Source organism: Podarcis raffonei, chromosome 13 (assembly GCF_027172205.1).
Source record: "Podarcis raffonei isolate rPodRaf1 chromosome 13, rPodRaf1.pri, whole genome shotgun sequence".
In the NCBI taxonomy this organism is placed as follows: domain Eukaryota; kingdom Metazoa; phylum Chordata; class Lepidosauria; order Squamata; family Lacertidae; genus Podarcis; species Podarcis raffonei.
The window spans coordinates 29,995,109-30,018,129 of record NC_070614.1 but is presented as its reverse complement, the minus strand read 5'-3'; the positions used below and the strand labels follow the sequence as shown (position 1 = coordinate 30,018,129).

Here is a 23,021-nt window from a genome sequence, read left to right as displayed (position 1 = left end):
ACTAAGCCGCTTCTGGCGAGCCAGAGCAGCAGACAGAAATGCCGTTTACCTTCCCGCCGGGTAGCGGTCCCTATTTATCTACTTGCACTTTGCGGTGCTTTCAAACTGCTAGGTTGACAGGAGCTGGGACCAAGCAACAGGAGCTAACCCCGTCGCGGGGATTCGAACCGCCAACCTTCCGATCGACAAGTCCTAGGCTCCGTGGTTTAACCCACAGCGCCACAATACTAACTAAATAAAATGCAATCTCACAGTGCTTTCTTTCTGCTTTTACAGTAAATATGCAAATACTTTATTACTGCTTCATTGATTGGAATGATTTCTTCCTATGTTATTTTAAGGGACGCAGGTGGCACTGTGGTCTAAACCACAGAGCCTAAGGCTTGCCGATCAGAAGATCAGGAGTTCGAATCCCTGCGGTGGGGTGAGCTCCCGTTGCTCGGTCTCAGCTCCTGCCCACGCAGCAGTTCAAAAGCACATCAAGTGCAGGTAGATACTGCTCCAGTGGGAAGGTATACAGTGTTTCCGTGCGCTGGTCTGGTTTGACAGAAGCAGCTTAGTCATGCTGGCCACATAACCCAGAAGCTGTCTGCAGACAAATGCCGGCTCTTTCGGCCTATAGAGCAAGATGAGAGCCGCAACCCCAGAGTCTTACATTTACATTTACCTATGTTATTTTAAGCTTCCTTTAACACATTTTGCATTCTTTTCTTCTTCCAGAAGAGTCAAACAAGAGCATGAATGCTACAAGAGAGAATGGATTTGTCCTCTTGGGTTTAATGAATCATCCTGTCCTGCAGGTGTTTTTGTTCATTTTCTTTCTATTGATTTACATAATAATAGTGTTGGGGAACATGCTCATTTTCATCATGGTCATAGCAGATCCATCACTTCACACACCAATGTATTTCTTTCTGAAGGTCTTGTCTTTCCTGGACATTTGCTGCTCTTCGGTGACCCTCCCCCTAATGCTGGTTAATTTCCTAACAGAGAACAAGAGAATTTCCTACACTGGATGTGCCACACAAATGTTCTTCTTGCTTTTCTTAGCGTCATCAGAATGCTTCCTCCTGGCTGTTATGGCCTATGACCGTTATGTGGCCATATGCAAACCACTGAGATACATGATCATCATGAACCAGAAAGTTTGCCTTTCACTGACTGTCCTCTCGTGGTTCATGGGCAACTTGGTGTCTCTGCTTCAGACAGCTTGGGTTTTCACTCTGCCATTCTGTGGATCAAACAAAATTAATTATTTTTTCTGTGATATCCCACCACTCCTCAAGCTTTCATGCATTGACACTTCTTTGTATGAAATGCAGCTCTTTACAGCTGCCATCCTAGTTATTTTCACCCCCTTTTCCCTTATCATTGTGTCCTACTCTCTGATCATTTCCAACGTCCTGAAGATGACATCCTCGGAAGGGCGTCAGAAAGCTTTCTCCACCTGCTCTTCTCATGTCTTGGTGGTGACCCTGTACTATGGGAGTGGCAGCTTGATTTATCTAAGGCCCAAATCACTTAATACGCAGGATAGTGACAAATACTTGGCTTTAGTGTACACTGCCATCACGCCCATGCTGAACCCTGTTATCTATGCCCTAAGGAATAAGGAAGTAAATGGTGCCATTAAGAGGATGGTGACCAAGACCAGGAACAGAGAATTATTTTTTCACAGATGATCATTCATTCATCATAATGTTTGGAAGCAATAAAGCTAAATTAGTATACTTTTGATTGCCGGTACTATATAATTTCCACAGATTGAGCATGACCAGAATGTATAAAGTGGTGTCTAAAAGAAGCACAAAAGACAGTTCCCGCTCCTAGTAAACAGCATGCTGAAATTGGATTTTGTCATACAGACAGCTAGCTAAATTGTTACCCATTCAAAGAACAGAAAAGAAGAGAGTTTGGATTTGATATCCCGCTTTATCACTACCCAAAGGCATCTCAAAGCGGCTAACATTCTCCTTTCCCTTCCTCCCCCACAACAAACACTCTGTGAGGTGAGTAGGGCTGAGAGACTTCAGAGAAGTGTGACTAGCCCAAAGTCACCCAGCAGCTGCATGTGGAGGAGTGGAGACGCGAACCCAGTTCCCAAGTTTACGAGTCTACTGCTCTTAACCACAACACCACACTGGAGAGTATTGGATTTTGTTGTTGTTGTTGTTCATGCATAACTTCGTCTTAGCCATTCAAAGCACCAACCCAAACAGCAAATACTTAATTGAATCACAACTAGGTACAGAGTACATCATGGAAACCTGCCCCTTCTGTTCAGTTTTCCCTTACAAAAAGGGGGATATATGAGAGGGGGTGGAGATACACAAAAACATGCAAAAATTCCTTGAAATTGTAAAAAGATGTAATAAAAATAACCACAATACAATGAAAATAGCTTTAAGCATGGAGTTGTATCAGACTACCATAAATCATATTCAATGACTAGTAAGTATGCAGTATAAATTTAAAACAATCCTGATTTACCCCAAATAATCATTTGAGCTGTAGCTTATTAAGAGTTTTGAGAGTTGTTAGGAGACCCACTACTACAGTGATGGTAAACCTTTTAGAGACTGAGTGCCCAAACTGCAACCCAAAACTCACTCATTTATCGTAAAGTGCCAACATGGCAATTTAACCAGTATATCCCTTTTTTTTCACTTTTCTTCTTTGTAACTGCTGTTGTAATAAATAATCCTTCATAAAAGTTATTGCATTACATTCTTCATTAAATTATCTTTCCATTGATATATAATTTTATGGTATAACTCAGTGCTTTTTTTCCCTTCTAAAAAAAGTCTCATTTTGACTCAAGGAAATCACCACCAGGGAAAAATAAATACAGTTCAAATCAGGAAGAATAAATACAGTGAATTTCTTCTCCCATTAAATTTACAAAATGTTTAGGGGTATATGTCCCCCTGCGTCCCCACAGTAAATAAAGCACTGGTATTACAAAGTGGTGTTATGAGCCATCAAACCATGGAAATACGTTTTTTCCAAAAGGTTCCACAATTTTGGACACTAGTGTATACTGGAGGGCTGTACTGAAAGCCACCCTCTCCCAGTTCTTAATATGATATAATAATGATTGTCTGTGTGTGCACATACAAATAAATATAAATAAAGAAATAAACCCAGCCAGGTAGGCAGGGTATAAATAATAATAATAATAATAATAATAATAATAATAATATGTTGTTGTCTGCCATTTCTTCAGCTGTTATTTGATCACAGCTTCCATGGAATGAATTTTTCTGTTGGCTTCTGCAGGAAAGCTCAGCGAACATGTAAACCCAGCAGCCCCTTCTTAGGTTGCCATCTTTATATGCTTACTGACCTGGGAGTTAAGCCCTGCTGAACTCAAGGTGGCTTACTCCAGAGTAGGAAAAACAGACTGGCGGGAGGCCCTGGCGCATCAAAAGTCAACGCCTCCTCAGCCCCTTGCTCGTTCGCCAGGCTCTGGTACCACAGGCTTTGGACGGCACGTGCGAGCCCTCCTCTCCTCCTCCTCCCCCGCCACTGGCACGGAAGTTACTGTTAGAATTCCTGCTCCATGACTGCAGTCAGTGAGGTCTGCATGGGATTAATGTCTATCACATGACGGTGTATGTTTTGACTCCACAGAGTGGGAAGTGATGGAGACAGGATGTTTGTGTTACTGTGTTCCGTGAAGTGGGACTATTGTCCTTTGTTCTTTTTCTCTTTGCTGTCTGATGCTACAGAGAGGGGGAGCCATGTTGCGGTGCTCTGTGTGTGTTTATAAGTAAATAAAGTAGATTAGCCCAAATACTGAGTTGCTGAGGTCTGTCACACAAAGTGCGCAAACTCTGCAGATCTCTAAGTGTGCTGGTGTTGGTTGGCATCGGTTGCTGTGATGTTCAGGCTGAAGAAAGCTTATGAAGCTCCCAAACAATCAACCAGGAGGGAGGGAACATGCCAGTTGGGCATGTGTCTCTGCCAGGGTCCTACTCGAGTGTAGGCTGAACTCCTGACAGTTACGGCCCTGCTGGGGTGACAGCGCATGTGCCCACAGAGAGGGCACTCAGAGTGTGTCATAGGTGCCATAGGTCTGCCACCACTGCCTTATGACATGCCCTCTAACATCCTGCAGAGGGAAATTGGGATGCACGTCTTTTGGGGATGCACTCCCCATGCAAGTCACATGACTTACATGTGAGCAATGTGCATCCTTCAGGGCAGGGAGGAGCCTTCCTCACCCAGAGGGGCTGTCCATAAAGTAGTTGATCATGGGTGGTGGAGAATCGTGTGGGGAACATGACAGGAGAAAAATGAAGTCTCATATACAGCATTATATCCCAAAGGAAGCCAGCAGGGAGGAGGAGAAGGCATGCCCTGCTGCCAGTGGTTCTTTAGGTTGTGAAATGCTTCCATAACCATGAAGGGTACTTTATGTACTATCAGTGCTGGATCCCTGCCAGGCTAACACACCCTGCTCAGCTTCCATACTTCTGCCACTCACCTTGGAGATGGGCAGCCATGCCATGGCAGGGCATTCCCTGCTTGCTAGGAGACACTGGCAGCTCAGGAAAAGGGTGGCAGGGAGTGGCAGGTAATGCTGAGTGGAACCTCCCCATGAATCAGTGGCATAGTGGCTGTGACTCCGGGCACATTTTTTGAGGGGGCGTGACCAGGTGCCCCTTCAACAGGCTCCCTTAGAGCCTGGCCCTTGTGCCAACTCCAGAGGGCCCAAGGGGCCTGGGCACCCCCAAAATGTTGTTCTGGGTGCCTGGCACCTTCCCATCACCGCCACCCTTCACCGCCATTGCAACATGCTGCCCACTGCTGCCCAGTCTTTGTCCCCTTGCTGCCAGCTGCTGCCTTACCTCTGGTGCTCTGCCACTGTGGCCCCAGACCAGTTGCCACCATGGCATACTTAAAAAAAGAAAGCAGCATTAAAGAAACAAACAAACAAACAAACAAACAAACAAACAGAAGCCTAACAGACAGATTATATTTGATGGTGCACTAGGTAAAGAGTCATCTGGAAGAGCATTGTTAGCTGTCCTCTGTGTTTTTTAAGCTAAAGAGTTATCACAAGTATGGTAATTTAAATACAAGTATGCTCCTTTAGAAAATATATCAATAAAGAAACCACAAAACATAGCAGGCTTATGCAATCTGCATGTATTTCTGCAGTGCAAAAGGACATTTTCCACACCATTATACAGAGTAACATGTTTATTCATTTAAATAATTACATCATTATTACTTTTGTTATATAAAAAATAGACTAGCTGTAGTGAAAATGTAGGTTACAGGTTACTTCACCCTGGTAGGGTTGCCATATTTTGAAGAGCAAAAAGGAAGACACATTTGCTGACTTTTACTTTTAACTATGGATCGCTATGACAATTCTACCCATGGAAAAGAGGACATGTCCCGGGGAAAAAGGACATATGGTAGCCCTTTGTGACAGTTATGTCAAAAACAGTTTCTATGGTGCTATACAGTATGAGCTGCAACTGACTGCTTCCAAAACTGTTTCTGTCTGTTGTCTAAAGGAACTGCCTGGATATTTCTTTTTTCTAACAGCCAGGACTATATCAATATGTGTTCCTCAACTGACATTAGGAAATCTCCATGTTGTCCGTAACACATCTTTGTAGTCTATGAGAAGATTTTCTGACCAATAATTCTCTTCATGGCTACCTTCACTTCATGGTTCCTCAGAGTGTAGATAATGGGGTTTAGCATGGGTGTGAGGACTGCATAAAATAGAGACAGCATTTTTTTGACTTCTGGGGAATAGTTGGAGTTGGGTCTCAGATAGACAATGCTCCCACTTCCATAGAATAATGTCACCACAATGAGATGAGACGAGCAAGTAGAGAAGGCTTTGTGTCTGCCCTCTGCTGAAGATATTCTGAGGATGGTGGTAATGATGCGTATGTAGGAGATCAGGATAAGTACAAAAGGAAACATGAGGAACAAGAGCGTAGAGGCAACGGCTTGCATTTCAAATAAGTAAGTATCAGCACAAACTAACTTCAGTACTGGTGGCGCATCACAGAAAAAGTGATTGACCTCTTTGGGTCCACAAAAGGGGAGACTAAAGATCCAAGCTGCCTGCAATAGTGATACGGGAATGCCAATGACCCACACCCCACCCACCAACTTGTGGCAGAAATTCCGGTTCATGACAGTGGCATAGTGCAAGGGGTTACAGATAGCAACATAGCGGTCATAGGACATGGCAGCTAAAATGAAACACTCAGCACATCCAAAATAGAAGAAGCCAGACATTTGAATGGCACAGCCGATGTAAGAAATACTTTTATGCTTCAGCAGAAGGTTGACTAGCATTTTAGGGATTGTGTCTAAAGTGAAGCAGATCTCAATGAAGGACAAGTTCCTCAGGAAGAAGTACATTGGAGATTGAAGAGCTGGATCTATCATGACAACCACAATGATGAGGACGTTCCCAGTCACTGTCACAATGTACATCATCAAGACCAGGGGAAACAAAAACAGCTCTATATTTGGCATGGTTGAAAAACCAACGAGGATAAATTCCATCACACTTGTTTGGTTTTTCCACTTCATTTCTTCAAGATTATTGGATTGGATTATATACTGAAGGTAAAGCAACAAACAAAGAGATTAATAGCTATTTAATACATTTTGCACTGGCTCTATTAAATTGATTTACAGTGCAACCCCAATCCCGTGATCTGTTTGGCTGGGGTGGATTAGGATAATGTGGAGGTGACCAGATAATAACTTTTTTAATGTCCCACTTCAATCAATCAATTCTTTTTTCACATATTCAAAATACAAACTTCAAACTTCATCCTTATGCTTTAATTTACATCATGTTGCCTTAGTGTTTTACATTTGCTTGTCATAATTTAAAGTTACAATTCAAAGTTTATTCTAAAGCCTAACATTTATATAGCAGATGCAGGGAGCTAGCTTTTCCAAAAATGCTTAATATTCTCCATGTCATTTGTTATACCGCTTCTTTTAGCTTTTCATTTTTGTCAAGACTGAATTTCATTGAACATTTCTATTTTTAAAAAAAGAAGATAAATACCTTTAAGTTGATTTTTATTTTAGGCAAATAGTTCAAAAAACAAATCAATTTCCATCAATCCTTAAATGTATTTACTTTTGTACAATAAAATGTCTTAACTGAAAGGACTGAAAATATATATACCCTCCTCTAAAAAGACAGTTTGCAAAGTACATGTCCCAAGTCATGGCCATATTTTATGTGGTTGCAGCCAAGGAAGTGGTGATACTGCACATCTATCTGCCTCTCCATTAGCCTGGATCTAGCAGCACTCATTTCAGTGAGAGATGAGACACAGAGGCTTCCGTCATCATCTTCTCTAGGACCAACTAAAATATTACTTAAATTAATAGTTTAACTTATTGCAAAGGAGGGTAGTGTTCCTGTATCTTTCATAGCCATGCAAAATTGTTGCTAGATTAAAATAAGGTCTACTTGCTATTAGAGGCTCAGTATTGCTGTCTTATTTTGCATCTGGTCACCCTAACTACTCTTTCAGTGTTAATATTCATCAACACACCTAATCACAAATCAGCTACTGTACATTGCTATGAGATCATTTGCAGATGAGGAACAGGCACCCCTTCAGATGTGACTTCAACTGCCCTCAGCACAAGGCAGCATGGCCATTGGTCAAGGCCGATATGTGTCAAAGTACAATACGTTATGAGCCACAGGTTCCCCATCCCTTTGATATCTCTATTAACATTACAATCCGATCCATGTTTACTCAGAGATAAGACCAATTGTGCTGAAGGGGACTTACACACTGTGCATCCAGTGGAAACAGGGATGCTACTCATTTGTAAGTGAAGACAATACAGTTCCAAGTGAGAGAAAAAGAGAGAGCCAACCCCATTCTACTAAAACCTGAAAATATGCAATAAGAGAATCTAAATTATTTGTGCACTTGTACTTCTTGTTTCATACCATTTGAGTCAACTCCTAGGGGCTATGGGGGCTTCTGCCCCCACAATAAAATATTTGAGGTGGCCAGGCCCCCACAAAGCTGATAGGCACAAAGCTGTGTGCTCTGTGTCATGTGATCAAGTATGTGGGGCAGGGCTTAACTGAGCCCCCACAATATCTTCTTCAAGTTGGTACCCCTATTTCATACTTAATTCAGCACCTGATAATACAGTAAGGGTGTATGATGCCCTTTACAATCAAGCAATTCTCACCTACCTCTTAAATGTGAAAGAAAGTTCTGTGTTAGCAAAGCAGGCGCTGCTTGGTCACCTCAGTCACTGTGATTATTTAGAGCATAATTTCCAAGCCATTCTTCACTTGAGAATATAAAGACAACACTATTAAAAAGTCCTTGCAGACCTTGATTTACATTATCTTTAGAGTTATAAATCTTGTTCATACTTTTGAATTTCCATAGTTCTGTTAAACTACTAGTGAATAGGATAATTAATCCCTTACTGACATATAAACTTTGGAAATTATTTCTTATGGTAGCTATACGTTGTGTTTCTGCGCAGGAGTTAAGGATGGAGGCTGCCCTCGCCTTGATTTTTAATTAGAAACGTGCTATATATTTTTAAAGAAGCAGAATGCTGTATCACCTTAGTCCCCAAAGACAAATGTCTCATTTGGGGATACATTTGTTTCCTAGTAGAATAAACAGAACTAGGACGGGTTTCTACTAGTTCCAAATCTATATTACCTCATTTATTCATTCACACTATTAGAGATCAGAAAAGGGATGCCTGTTGGGGGAAGGGGCAAAATTTGAAGCAATGTGTTTGATGATGCAAGCACCTTTGAACAAATTGTTTTGAGCAGAATTGAAGTGGTCACAATTTGGGGCGGACACTTTTGGACTGTCAATAATAATAATTTCTCATGGGAGAGAAAATAGCAAAAATTGCATAAAATTTGCATGTGGTTATCAATATGTATAGATGCAAGTTAATGCATTGTCACTAAAACATAAATAGAAACATGACATCTCATCATATTGGGGAGGACACTAGGTGATGTGTGCGCCTGCTCAGTCTGCTATCCAGGTGCTTCTGATTGGCAGCTTCAAGCTCTCTCTTATTATGGTTCATCATAATTTTTATACTTGACAGTTGAAATCCAGAACTGCCCTCTTGACAGCTCTTCAAGATAAAGTGTGTGGTGGGGAGAGTATGCAACCGAACGGGTGCATGTCCACCCTGAAGCCACCTCTGATGCCATCATCTAAAGCACAGAGAAATTTGTTGTGTCAGAGGGTAAATGGTTAGCAACATACTGGAATACCGCAGAGTCCATGTGTACTCCAGTCATAGTTTTGTTGTCATTCAGAATATTTCCAAACATAAACGGTTTCATGTGTGGTTTCCACAGTCACTTTAAGTTACTGAAACAGTCATTGATAACTGTTGATGAATGTTCAGAAGTAAACAATGCTACTTTCAGGTTCTAAGTCTTTTTCAAGGAAGTAGGCCATGATCAAGTTTATCCACTCAGCCCCAAAATTTATCCACTTAGCCCCAAATTTTCTATTTCAGTGATCTGGTGTAAAGATCTGTTCACATAATATGGTTACTACAATACAATACAATGCAATGCAATGCAATGCAATACAATACAATACAATACAATACAATACAATACAATACAATACAATACAACACAACACAACACAACACAACACAACACAACACAATACAATACAATACAATACAATATTCTGGGGAGCATATTAATTGGTATATGTTCCTTGTGTCTAATTCTCATGGGACAGAAGACTTATAATGCACCAGAGCTCCATTTGATTTTAGAATTCGTTCATGCTACTGGAAACACATAGTGAACAATTGTCTGCTCCCATTGGTAGTCTGGACTAGGAATTTCCCTGTGGGAATCACCAATGGGGATAATGACTATTGATGTTCCATGGCCTCTACTGATGCCACATTTTTCCTCTGACTTTTGTTCCTGGGTATATATAATTAGCTGTGTAATTAGCCTTTCATAAAGAATTTTGGTATCTAAAAATCCAAGGTTGATGCTTTAGTATTTATTTTTAAAAAAATTAAAGACAGAAGTTACAAATAGAGAACTATATTTAGTTTCATCAATGGTAACTTTCATCAGGTGTTGCTGCAATGCCAATGTCCATTACTGAGCCATATAAATACTCATTACTGAAATTCAACAATAATTTACTGCCCCTAGATTATGGACTCTGTGCTTTGAACCCTGACAGGAATACAATTTGTTGAACTATTTTGTTTTCCAGATGTTTTGAACTACTCAGCTCCTAAATGGAAGCCTGATAAGTATAGATAAAGTTGGAATAACGGAATAAAAATGTCTGCTCACTTTTGCTTGTGAAATCATCAATGAAATAGAATCGTGAAAAATGTCAAATGTCATCTGTCAAAGCAACTAAGGCAATCATAGTTATTGCAAAGAATGGATTTTGCTTCCAGTTGGAAAGTGGAGTTATTGGTATTGCGCTTCTGTGGATTGTTACCTGGGATTGCAGTTTAATTTTTTAATGAGCTGACCTAACCAGACTATGTTCAATGAATTCATTCTTCTGGGGTTTGCCAATCTGGGACAGCTTCAGGCCCTCCTCTTCGTTCTGTTTCGTCTTCTATCTAGTGACTTTGATAGGCAACACCTTCATAATTCTGCTAACAAGCTGGACCCCATCTTGCACAGCCCTATGTACTACTTCCTCCAAAACTTGTCCTTGGCAGAAGTTGAGTTCACATCTGCTATTGTCCCTAAGTTGCTTGTGGACCTTCTCTCTAAGACAAAGACTATCTCCTTTTTTGAATGAAGGGCACAAATATATTGTGCCGTCTTCTTTGGGGGCCTAGAGTGTTTCATATTATTAGTTATGGCATACGATTGCTTTGTCTCTATTTGCAACCCGCGGCATTATACTGTCATAATTAATAGGAATCCTTAATAATGTTAAAAATGTGTTATTAAAATATGACACCAGAGGGTGCTGTAGAGCAGGGATCAGCCAGCAATGAAAGAATGCATTGAGCATTATATAGCATTATTTTTCATAACATATTTACAGAACAATGTAGATCCAGCCTTGGTCAAAGCCCAGATCATTATGAAACAATCTGATTCAGTTCTGGCTTCGGATGAATCCTGTAGGGAACATATACTAGAACCTTTCACTCTTAAGGGGCCACCAGGTGGCGCATTGGAAGATGGCCGGCAATAACATCTCTCTGACCCATATGAGGTAATTCAGAGGCTGCTATGGGAAGTATGCAGTCTTCCTACCCCCCCCCCAGGAGATGGGGGGCTGCCTTTCCAGCGGTGTCCACAATTCACCCCCGGATCCGAGAGATGGGGGTGCCGGTCACTTGGCACGAGCCCTCGATGAGGTCAGCTCTTCCTGACATCGATTCCAATCAGCGCGTGCTGGTTAGCTTCAGCTCAGAATTATAATTGGAAACATACGATTGGAATGAAGCTGAAGCACATACATCAAGCAACGCTCGAGAGATAAGACTGCTGATTAATGGATCTCTGTGACCGGGAGTGACGGACGGATATGTAAATCTTCTGATGAATCACCATTAAGAGACTGTATGTTTGGAATGAAGGGGGGGTGGAGAAAAAAACCTTTTTTCTTTGCACGATGTGATATTAATAACCCTCCACCCCAGATAGAAATAAGATCGTTGCGTTTTACTAATCACAAGCAGGAATTCAAGAACTGTGTGGGATGGATTATAGCTGGAGAGAGGATTGGTGAACGGTGAGAACAGAGGAAAATATTATGACGCAGTTAAAAAATGGCGTCTCGCCAAGACAGGCTTGCCGGAGAAAGAAGGACAGGGGGAGGAGAATCAGGACCATTGGAATGAGAAGGAATGTTGGAATGTAATCTTGACCTGACAGAGCCTCCTGATATACTTGGCAAGTCTGAGAAAAGTAAAGGACAGACCGAAGATTAATTTTTGTGTGGAAGCGTGGAACAGTGGCTGTCCCTGAGCGATATGATCTTTGGAGAGTACAAAACCCACACAGAGGATGCCTGTTTTCAATCTGCTTGTGAAAATTATCAGAGATCGCAAAGAAATGAATATACAATAACAACAAGAAGATGAAGAAAGTAATAAAGGACTATCTGGATTGAACTGGATAGAACTGTTTAATCATCATCATCATCAACCTTTTATTCGACCGTCAGTCAGAAAAAAGTACATTTATCAATACACAGTTAAAACATCCAGGAAGATTTTAGAACTTAGCCAACACTAAAATGGGCTAAACAGATAGCCCCATATCAATACAGTCAATTATAGTCTTGCGACGCTTAAAAGCTAAAAAAAGAAATTTGGCCACCAAGGAAGGTATAGCTCTAGTGACATTATTCAGCAAGTGTAAAACCTGGTTTTCTCCGGGTAGGAAGCTAAATTGACATAGGAGTGGGTCTATAAAATTTTGTCTAAGCTCTGCATAAGAAGGGCAAGTCAAGAGAATGTGTTCGGTGGACTCAACCACACCCATGGCACAATGACAGGTTCTCTGGGCGTATGTTACTCCCCTGTACCTTCCCCACAATATCGCAGAGTCAAGGACATTTAATCTAGCCGCTGTAAGAAGTCTGCGGTATTCCACATAGTGGATTTCTGCAAGGTAGGGGGCTGGTATGGTCCGATAAATCTGGTCCCCTAGAAACATCCCTGGTTTTACCTGGGCTATGTCCTCTTGTCTGGCAATGTCACTCAGTCTCCAGGAGATCACAGCTCTAGCTTGACTGTACGTCATAGACTCAAAGTAAAGGTGAGACAATCCGCAGGATTGAACCTCGTTGATGACCTCCCTTTCCCACGATGATTGGAAATCGTCCCTCAATATCAAGGGGGCAATACCCACTGGTTTAAAACAAAGCTTGAGCCATAGCCAGAGCTTCGTCTTCAAGGCCACATACCGTAGAGCTTGCCAGCCGACCTCTAATCTCATAACCGCACCCGCTACCGAGGGGGGAATCCTAAGGATGGCTCTAAGGAATCGCGTTTGGATAGAATCTAGTTTCAAAAAATCCCTACGGGAGCCTAAAGAGATGCCCACCAAAAGAAGGGGGAGGACTTTCATTTGAAAGAGTCTCAAAGCTATCTTCACTGATTGAGCCTGATTCTTAGCATATAGAGATCTAATCTGGGTGGCTGCTTTAGATGCATTAGTTGTTATATAGTCTCTATGGGCCAGAAAAGACCTATTTGACCGTATTACTTGTCCCAGATATTTAAAGCAGTTAACCTGCTCTAGGGGGATCCCGTTCATCGACCATCGATGGAGTCTCGGTCGGGCAGAGAAGACCATGATCTTGGTCTTAGCATAGTTGGGTTGGAGCTCATGCTGATCACAGTATTCATGTAGAGCTTGCAACATTCTTCTCAGTCCAATAGGGGATCTGGCAAGAAGTGCGGCGTCATCCGCATACAGAAGAACATTCAGAGATCGGCCTGCTAATTTGGGGGGGGTGGAAAGCATCATTGGCCATGTGAGTCACCAGTGAGTTAATGTAAAAGCTAAACAATGCTGGGGCCAGTAGACAACCCTGTCTTACCCCTCTAGTGGTGGTAACAGGGTTGGAGACTAGGCCTTTATTGTCTAGCCTGATTCTCAGAAAGGTGTTTGTATGGAGGCTGATAATCAGATGAAGGAGACGACGATCGATCTTTGTAGCAGCCAGTTTTGTCCATAGCTGCTTTCTAGAGATTAGATCAAATGCCTGCTTAAGGTCAATAAAAGCCACATGAAGAACCTTTGGGGCTTTGCCGGCATACTTTTCCGCCAGGTGATTCAAGGTTAATATTTGGTCTGTGGTAGATCTTCCAGGGCGAAAACCCGCCTGTTCATCGGCAATGATATTGTCGTCCTCCATCCATTTCGATAGTTTGTTTAGCAGGTACCCCGAGTAAATCTTCCCAATGACATTTAGCAAGCTGGTTGGCCTAAAGTTGCTCGGCTCTGTACGTGGGCCTTTCTTATGTATTAATACAATCAACGCAGAGCTCCAGCTTGAGGGAAATTTTGCTGTTTTGTTTATATGGTGTAAAGTGCTGCTAAAAGTGGGATCCACCAATCTTTATTTGCTTTGATGGCATCAATGGATATAAGGTCATCACCGGGGGCCTTGCCTGCTTTAAATCGATCTATGAGGGTTTCAACTTCAGGGCATGTAACTGGGTCCCAATCGGGCAGTGCTTCCGGCTCCACCGTATCTCCGCAGGCATCATGGGCTGCATACAGATCGGCGAAGTATCTTTCCCAAGTGTCCGCTGAGATGTGGGGTTCTATTCTTGCAAGCGGCCTACCCAGGTATCTGGAAATTAACTGCCAAAAAGAGGCTGGATTTCTATTCTCTGCAGCTATCAAAAGGTTGTTCCAATTGTTTCTTTCTGCCTCGAGCTTCTTTTCCTTTAGTAGGGCTTTGTAACTTCTCCTGAGGTTGATAAGGCGGTTATTTGGCATGGGGTCATTTGATGCTCTGTATGCCAACCATTTTTTGTGGAAAAACTGTTTACCATGCTTTGTGGGGGACCGAGCTAGTGTTGGTTTTAGAAGTTCTACTAAATCGTCATATATTGGTAGAGGCTCATCCGCCTGCATAAGGGAAGCCCTTTTTATTTGGAGCTGATCAGACCAGAGAAGTTCGTTCAACTGCTGGGCCGAGTTGGAGGTCCATTTAAGGGCTGTAGGGCTTATCTCCAGATGATCATTTGATAGGTGCACAAAGGAGTGCCTATCAAGTTCGTCATCCAGAGTCAAGGAAATTTCTAGAGGGAAGTGATCACTCTCCAATCTTGTAGCCACCTTAAAGCTGGATATTTTTGGGATAAGGTCGGAAGATATCCATACAAAATCAATAGTGGATGCACGTGAACCTGACCAATAGGTGAATTCGGCAGGGTAGTCCGAGCTGACTGCCCCATTTAGCAGAAGGAAATTGAGGGCCAGCAAGGTTTGCCTGCATTTGAAACCTGCGTAAGTGGCTATGTTATCTTTGAATTTCCTTGGTAAAAGATCTGTAGTCATAAGAGGTGAAGAAGGGTACTTGTTAAATTTAGAGAATAAGATTTGGTCAGTATGTGACAGGCATCCATTAAAATCTCCCGCCAACAGAAAAGTGGCTTTGGGGTATTTATCAAAAAGCGTTTCCAATGTCACTTGGATTTCCTGCCATCTCAGATCAACCAAATTTCTCTTATAAATTGGACATAAGTAGATATTGATCACTACTATCGTTTCCTCTGCTGTTTGCAACTTTATAATCAGCATGAGTGACGACTGGATGTCGATTTTTTCGGCCTGAAGATTTATGGCTAAGGAAACAAAAGTAGCCAAGCCTCCTTGCGGTCTACCATGTGATAACGAGTTCTGCATGGCATTCCGGTAGAAGCCCTTGTATCCTGTTAGATAGAAGTCCTCACAGGCCCATGACTCTTGGAATAAAAGGATGTGGCTGCCATTTATATAGGCAACAAATGATGGATCTGTCAGTTTTGATTTAATACCAGCCACATTCCATGATAGTAGTGTAAGAGGCCGCTTTGTGTTTCCCTCAAGTCATGATTTCTCTTGCGTGGTTAATCCTGGAGAATCCAAATGGGGGTGCACGCTGCGTGAAGGGGCAGTAGGGTGAAAAAAGGCAGTGATTTTTTATTGTTTGCATTTCAGGTTCAAGTTGTCACATGTCACAGGAGCAGCCAGTGGCTGGGGCAAATTTATAGATCGCTGTAAGAGAGAATATTGATACGAGGGGGTGTTACTAGCCGACAAGTCCATAGACTCGTCGTTTGCCGTATGCTCTGTAGTTGCAGGAGTCGTGCCTTGAGGATCGAGGCTTGTTGATGGGAAAGCACTATGTAAGACAGAAGAAAGACATCCTTTTCAGTTAGCTTCCAGTAGCTTGTTTAGCCTTGCCACTGCCTCAGTGTTTGTCCAAAGGGCTACTGGATCTCCCAGTGTCTCTTGCATCGTCATGGTATCAGCACAAGGAATGCAGCCATTTTGAGGATTGGAGATCGTTATCGCTGCAGGGGGGTCCACATGGGCTTGTGTCTGCCAATCTTTAGGAGCATCTATAATGGCCAAGGCTGGACCCGTCAAAGCTCTACCCCTTAAGGCAGTCCCTTCTTGCCGGTGGGATGGTTGGCTAGTAAATCGTAGGGAGGGGTTCATAGGAAGGGTCCGTTGCTGCGAATTCCGGTCATAATCCTCAATCCTCCTTGTAGGCCGGCTAACCAAATTTGCTGAGTTTGGGATTTTCCCAATAATGCCTCTACAGTTGTTAAAGAAGCATCTTTGTGGGAAGATTCCATACCAGTTGAGGCGATTTTGAAGTTTGCTCAAAAGTGCAGGAAGCCTGGGAGAGTCGAACTTGAGCAACAAGCGCTTAAATTTTGGAGTCTCTGGCAGCCATTCTAATGATAGGAGATCACCCTGGGCCAAGTATGACCTGGTCAACATTCGCAATGAGATCACAGCAGCTTTACAATTTCTCCAGGCATAGTAGGGGAAGCAGGAGTGAGCGATGTTCAAGCATATATTGTTAGGGGTGAGTTGGAGGTTTACTAGCTGCTGCCCCGTACTTAGGCTCTGTGCCTCATGATTATCAGGTCCCTGATGATTTAATGGCGGATTCAAAATCGAGGCAGGGGTTTTGGTGAGGGCATTTAGTTTTCCCTCTAACATATTGATGGAAGCTGATAGCACCTTTATTTCGTCAGCCAAGTGCAGGCAATATTTCTGCAAAGTCCTCAGCTCCACTGATTGTACTATATCACATAAAGATTTACAATGAAGGTCGGGGTGGGGAGAGAGGCCATCTGGGCTGGAGGTTATATCCAACAGCGATTTGTCTCCTGGCAAGGGAGTATTTGAAGTCGTTGTGGGGTCATATGGACAGTCTACCTGCTTGGAGGTGTTTAAAAGGTTGTTTGGAGTCATTGCAGGATCACGTAGGCAATCTAACTGCTTGGAGGTAACAGGCGAGGGAGGCACAAGATTGCAGAAAAACTCCTCCAATGATGAGATAGAAGGCTCTAAGGTCTTAGGTGGTGAATCCAGCCCAGTAGGCTTCGAAACCTTAGACATAGGTTCTGAGGCATTAAAGGAAAGGTCTTCCACAGAAGAGGTACGACCACGTTTTAAGTTCGTCATGCTAAACCCCTTGAGCGGCTCGGTTATCTAAGAGTCCTTCAAAGGCCAAGCAAGAGCTGGTGGAAGGCCAGGGAAGCACGGCTGGTGGCTGCCCAAGTTAATCAGGTTGTTAGTGAAGCTCATTAAGGAGATTTATGGCGCTGACTTTGCAAGCTTCCACAGGGTGAGTTCCTGGCGTTATCATCAAAATATTATCATGCCAACTTCCAGAGAAAAATAGGAGCGGAGTAACTTACAGCATGAACTGGAAAGGGGAGCTCCGGCAAGCGCGTCTTACTTCGTCACCATCTTGGCCCCTCCCCCCCTCAACTGTTTAATCAAAGCAGCAATATAAGTGATGTTTGGACTCGTTCGGAGCTTGATGTATGGGTACCCCCAACAAAATTTAAAATTCGGCTGTATAATTTGGAACTAATGTGATTTGGATAATGTGATGTGATTGGCCTGTTAATAAAAATTATTTTTTTTAAAAAAGAACCTTTCACTCTTGCCTGCAAGTGATCCCTACCATACATGCAGTCTCTTGACTTCAGTTTGCTTGGAGATCAAAGTCCTGCCATACATACACACACACACACACACACACACACATATATATATATATATATATATATATATATATATGAATTTATATACCGCCCTATACCCAGAGGTCTCTTTTATATTTAATATGTAAGGCACTCCATTAAAAAAGAAAGTAAAAGAAGAAACAAGGTATTCAGTCTTAAACTGCATGTATTTAAGCCAAGGCATTTTATGTATGCAGGCTTGCAGAGAGATGTCTGCATCCCGAAGCCTGGGGCGCGCTGAGCAGTGTGCCCCAGGCTTCGGGCAGATGTCCACAAGCCTGGGGAGACCGGCACGACTTCCCGCCGGGCTCCCTAGGCTTGCGGATAGCAGCCTGTTCTGGGGGCTGGGGTCGGGGGAAGCTCGGGCTTCCCTCGCCCCAGCCCCACGCCTGGGGGGGAAATAATTTTTTTTCTTTATCCCCCCGCAAACTAAGTGCGCCCTGTGGGCTGGTGCACCCTATGGGGCGAAAAATGCGGTATTTTTTACCTCCCTTCAAGATTTGTCCTCTTCAGCCAAGTTTATATTTTGAAAACTTAACTTCATTTTCCTGCTGCTTATCCCCAAGGAACATATATATTAACAAAGTGAGAACTCCACAAAGGATTTACTTTCCCTTGATTATACTACAGAAGATATTGTCTGTGCTATTCAGCTTTAAAGGTTCATTTTAAGTCATATAAGTTTCTCAGCAGAAAGGTTTTATTTCAGATTGTGTGATGAATAGTAGATCATATTAATTTCCTAACCATCATGTATTCAGTTTTCTTGCAGGATATTTTGTGACTTTTAGTTGCTGTTACTAAGGTATTGTCTTTGTCCATGGAGTTTTCTTGGCAGGGATACTAGAGTGGCTTGCCAGTTCCTCCTCCAGGTGGATCACGTTTGGTCAAAACTTTCCACTATGACCTGTTCATCTTGGGTGTCCTGCTTGGCATAGTTCATAGCTTCTCTGAGTTATTCAAGCCCCTTCGCCACAGCAAGGCAGTGATCCATGAAGGGGAGTGATCCTGCGGGAGGCAGTAGAAGACAGAAGTGCCTGGCATGCTCTGGTCCATGGGGTCACGAAGAGTCGGACACGACTAAACGACTAAACAACAAAAGGTATTGTACTATTTTTACCTTTGGTTTCTTTTTAATGGGACAACATTTCCCTCCCCCCCTCCCAGAATTTTCGTGTGAATTTTTTTTATATGTACCCAGATATTTAAAAGACATGGGGTATTATTGGCGCCTTATATGTGACTGTGGCTATTAAATTCTGCAAAGGGGATCAGCATTTTAGGAAACAGACAGTGGCTGGAATGGATATTACAAAAACGGCAGGTAAATCCCATAGGTGGCTTTGCATGGTCAAATTACATTTTTACTTTCACCATATGTACAAGTAGACAAAGTCTAAAAGGAGCAGGTATCTATTTGGCTAAGTTCTCATAATGGGCAAAAAAAGGGGGATTAATTAAACCGAATAACAGCAGTATAACTACAGATTTCAGTGAAGGACTTTTAAAACTGATGACCTTGAAATAATTTAGCAGTTGTAGTAGTACCCCACCCATATGACTGGGCTGCCCCAACCACTCTGGGCAGCTTTCAGCATATCCAAATAGTAATAAAAGAGTAAGTGTTTAAAACTTTCCTATATAGGACTGCCTTCAGATGTCTTCTAAAAGTTGTATAGTTACTTATCTCCTTGACATCTGATGGGAGGGCATTCCACAGGGAGGGTGCTACTACCAAAAAGGTTCAATGGGATGGACTCCTAGGTAATTGTTGTATAGCATTATAGCCTGAATGTGTTTCCAATTTTCTATGCACAGAACTAGATGTCAGGTGGAAGATGTCTAAAAATATAAGGGCCTCTGATTATGATCACATAATTTTGGGAGTGGGGAGAGGTAGTACTTGAGGTATTGCAGTCCTGAGCCATAGGTTTCGTGGCACATTTCTCTCCTTCGTTACCATTTAAAACTGTGATCTATTAAAAAAAATCTGTTCAATACCCATAGATGGATAAAGTATAGAGCTGACTTATACATGAGCTTGTAGTGTGATGAGCAAAGATGACAGCCAGGACCATTAGAAGCCACGAGAAATAGCTAGGAAATATAGGAACCAGAGGCAGTGAAAAAGAAGCAGAGACTTCAGCCACTCAGACCAAAAGCTCTCAAGAAATACATGTTGTGTGATATCAACTTGGTTAGGTGTGTTGCATTGAAAATAGCATTTCCTGTCATCACAGTTACTTTTATCATTGCAGATGGTATCTGATGAGAAAGATGTGGAGACAGAATTGGACATCAGTGAATGAATTCATTCTTCTTGGCTTCACCACTCACCCCATATTGCAGCAAGTCCTCTTGGTGCTCTGCTCAGCTGTAATTCTGGCTACCATGTTTGGGAACAGCCTCATCATCTACTTGGTGTGGGTTGACTCACGCCTTCATACAGCCATGTACTTTTTCATTGGTAACCTCTCTTTTCTAGACATGCTCTTCACAATCATTACTGTCCCTCAGATGCTTGTCCACCTGGCCTCTGGGATAAATATCATTACCTTCAGTAGATGCATGGCCCAACTCAACCTGACTCTGTCTTGTGGGATGACTGAGTGCTTCATCCTGGCTCTCATGGCATATGACCGCTACGTGGCCATATGTCAACCACTGCAGTACCCAATCATCATGAGGATGCAAGTGTGTATCCAGATGGCAGGAGCCTGTTGGTTAGGTGGCTTCTTCAATGCTGCAGCACTGACAGTTGTCACTATAAATTTCCCCTTCTGTGGGCCCAACCAGATCAACCATTTCTTTTGTGAAGAGCCTGCTGTGTTGCAGCTGGCTTGCATGGACACCTATATAGTAAAAGTCCTCATCTTTGCCCTGAGTGTCATTGTGCTCATTTTCCCTTTCACTTTTATAGTGATCTCTTACATCCACATTGCCAGGGTGGTGCTCAGCATGCACTCAGCAAGGGGACGGCAACGAGCTTTCTCCACCTGTGCTACCCACCTCACTGTTGTCACATTGTTCTACAGCACCATTGGCTTCACCTACTTGCAGCCCCAGTCCAGCCGTGTGGCTGACCAGGAAAAGAGAGCCTCAGTTTTCTATGCTCTGGTCTCCCCCATGCTGAACCCTATCATTTATAGTCTGAGAAATAAGGACGTTAAAGGAGCTTTGGCCAAAGCAATGGGGAAAGTCAGCTGAGTCTCTTCCATATTACAACTTGGAAGAGAGATTATGCATTCAGTGTACAAGCCCCCTTAATCCAAACACTCATGGAATTTATTCCATTTGATCCTCTCCCGGGAAACCACAAAATCTTTAAAGGGTATCTACTATGCTCACTTCTTCAAACTCTGTTTTAATCTGCAGGCCTATACTACATACTTATTATAGTGATTATTAGTCACCCTCTCCTTTGTCACCAATAACTTTGTCATCCAATAACTGCCACTCTCTATAGAATGCAGGTCAGGGACGCTGGGTGCTGAGCACTGCACGAATTGGAAACTCTCCAGAGTCATCTCAATGAGCAGGTGGATCCCTCTTCTTCAAAAAATTATTAAAATTTGGACTAAAAAACAGGTGTGTTCTGGAAAGAAGGTGATAAAAAAGACCTGCTAAATAAATCAGTCACTGGGTGCCAAGGCTTTGATCTGAAAGGGTCTTTCATCATTGTGCTTCAATTTAAGTGGGGTGAGTGGCTGTTTCTTTTTCTACATTTCTACATTTGCTACTTCATAATTTGGTGAACTTCACTAAGAAAGAATCAATTATCTAAACAGGATGCAGGGGAAACTGTAAAACTAGAACAAATTTTTTTTTCCCTTCCAGTAGCACCTTAAAGACCAACTAAGTTAGTTCTTGGTATGAGCTTTCGTGTGCATGCACACTTCTTCAGATACACACAGAAGAAGTGTGCATGCACACGAAAGCTCATACCAAGAACTAACTTAGTTGGTCTTTAAGGTGCTACTGGAAGGAAAAAAAATTTTTGTTTTGACTATAGCAGACCAACACGGCTACCTTTCTGTTACTGGAACTATGGAAGGCACCACATTGAGCCGCATGAAATGGAAGTCCATCAACCTCACCAAGAAACTTGCAGAGGTACAGACTGATATCTTCTTTCTTACTAAATGCAAGAACCTGGACATTATACCCAAGGGTCTTAGAATTAAGAACCCTCTACAATCCACGTATCCCACTGTGTATCTGAAGAAGTGTGCATGCACACGAAAGCTCATACCAAGAACTAACTTAGTTGGTCTTTAAGGTGCTGCTGGAAGGAAATTTTTTTTTTTGTAAAACTAGAGAATTTGATGCTTGGCCGCGCGGTCCTCTGTGGAGAGCCCCAATTAGAACTGGCAAAAACAAGATCAGATATGTATGCAGCACGGGTTGAGAAGATGACACAGGCTGTGGCGCGGGAGAAAAAGAAATGGCCTCCCCTCACAGGGGGCTGAAGACAATCGATGGATTATAATTGGGGAATATTTCACACACAAAACTGTGTTTGCTTGCATGGGTTATTGTTATATATGAATTAATGTGAAAGTGAGGGTGAATATTTGATCTTTGCAAGCTTCCTCTAGGGCCTGGGGCAGGAGCAAGCTTGAAGACTCATATTTGGAACATCAGCTTGTTGCATGGCAAGACCCTCAAGCCATCCCCTCACTGGCATGAAGAAATTCACACAGACACAGAATTTTTGTATAAGGTCATTTGGCATTTTTTTGGGCCACAACTTTATTGATTACAGGAAATGAGAGAGGTATTGGCTTGGCATTGGCAAAAGACAGTATCTGACTCCTGCCCACCCCACCCCCCCTTTGCAGGAAGTCTGTATGGGTAAACCACCCAAAGGGAGACTGCTTCGGGGGAACCCACCTGCATCTCCCCTGGTGTTCCTAGAGGCCTGGCATGGCCCTAGCCCCTCAAGTGGACTTCAAACAAGATCCAGGCCCTGGATTCCTTTAACGGAATACCCTTGAACAATGGAAGGGCAGGCAATGGCCGACCTCCCCTCCTCCACTCAACAAAAAGCCAATGCCTAACCACCAAAACTTACAAAGTTGTGATGATTGCTAAGAGGTAGGCAAAAACCAAGTTGCCCGTGCCAATTCTCCAAATGGAAAAATTCCTATCCAGTCCCGGACCCAAGACGGGCAACCAACTAATGTCCAAAGCAAGGCCAAAGGACACTTAAATTAAAGGGAGGGTGGGCGGGTGTTCAGCAGTGCAAAGCAGGTGCT

The 23,021-nt window shown here is 42.8% G+C and overlaps 3 protein-coding genes and 1 long non-coding RNA gene across 4 annotated transcripts; 2 read left to right on the top strand and 2 right to left on the bottom strand.

Annotated features, from left to right (window-relative positions):
• The first annotated feature begins 737 nt into the window (after positions 1 to 737).
• Positions 738 to 2,789, top strand: LOC128400381 (olfactory receptor 10A7-like). The gene is made up of 2 exons (XM_053362561.1): positions 738 to 1,638; positions 2,703 to 2,789. Exons 1-2 carry the CDS (start codon positions 738 to 740, stop codon positions 2,759 to 2,761), a joined length of 960 nt encoding a protein of 319 aa, XP_053218536.1. The 3' UTR covers positions 2,762 to 2,789.
• A 2,808-nt stretch (positions 2,790 to 5,597) lies between these two features.
• LOC128400204 (olfactory receptor 10A7-like) lies at positions 5,598 to 6,573 on the bottom strand. Its single transcript, XM_053362295.1, has one exon. The coding sequence runs from the start codon at positions 6,571 to 6,573 to the stop codon at positions 5,638 to 5,640; it is 936 nt and encodes a 311-aa protein (XP_053218270.1). The 3' UTR covers positions 5,598 to 5,637.
• Positions 6,574 to 20,154: 13,581 nt separating this feature from the next.
• On the top strand, positions 20,155 to 20,970 carry LOC128400380 (olfactory receptor 2D3-like). The gene has a single exon (XM_053362560.1). It carries the CDS (start codon positions 20,155 to 20,157, stop codon positions 20,968 to 20,970), a length of 816 nt encoding a protein of 271 aa, XP_053218535.1.
• A 787-nt stretch (positions 20,971 to 21,757) lies between these two features.
• Positions 21,758 to 22,069, bottom strand: LOC128399768 (uncharacterized). Its single transcript, XR_008327262.1, has 2 exons — positions 21,975 to 22,069; positions 21,758 to 21,855 (listed from the first exon to the last, which is right to left on the bottom strand). It is a non-coding gene; the product is annotated as an uncharacterized LOC128399768 (long non-coding RNA).
• Between the last annotated feature and the right edge of the window lie 952 nt (positions 22,070 to 23,021).

What these genes read in the sequence shown, in the direction of transcription:
- LOC128400381 (XM_053362561.1), top strand. Translation starts at nt 738, where the DNA reads ATGAATGCTACAAGAGAGAATGGATTTGTCCTCTTGGGTTTAATGAAT. An exon ending in AAATGGTGCCATTAAGAGGA is followed by an intron (nt 1,639 to 2,702) that starts TGGTGACCAAGA and finishes GTAATAAATAAT; the next exon opens with CCTTCATAAAAGTTATTGCA.
- LOC128400204 (XM_053362295.1), bottom strand. Translation starts at nt 6,573, where the DNA reads ATGAAGTGGAAAAACCAAACAAGTGTGATGGAATTTATCCTCGTTGGT.
- LOC128400380 (XM_053362560.1), top strand. Translation starts at nt 20,155, where the DNA reads ATGTTTGGGAACAGCCTCATCATCTACTTGGTGTGGGTTGACTCACGC.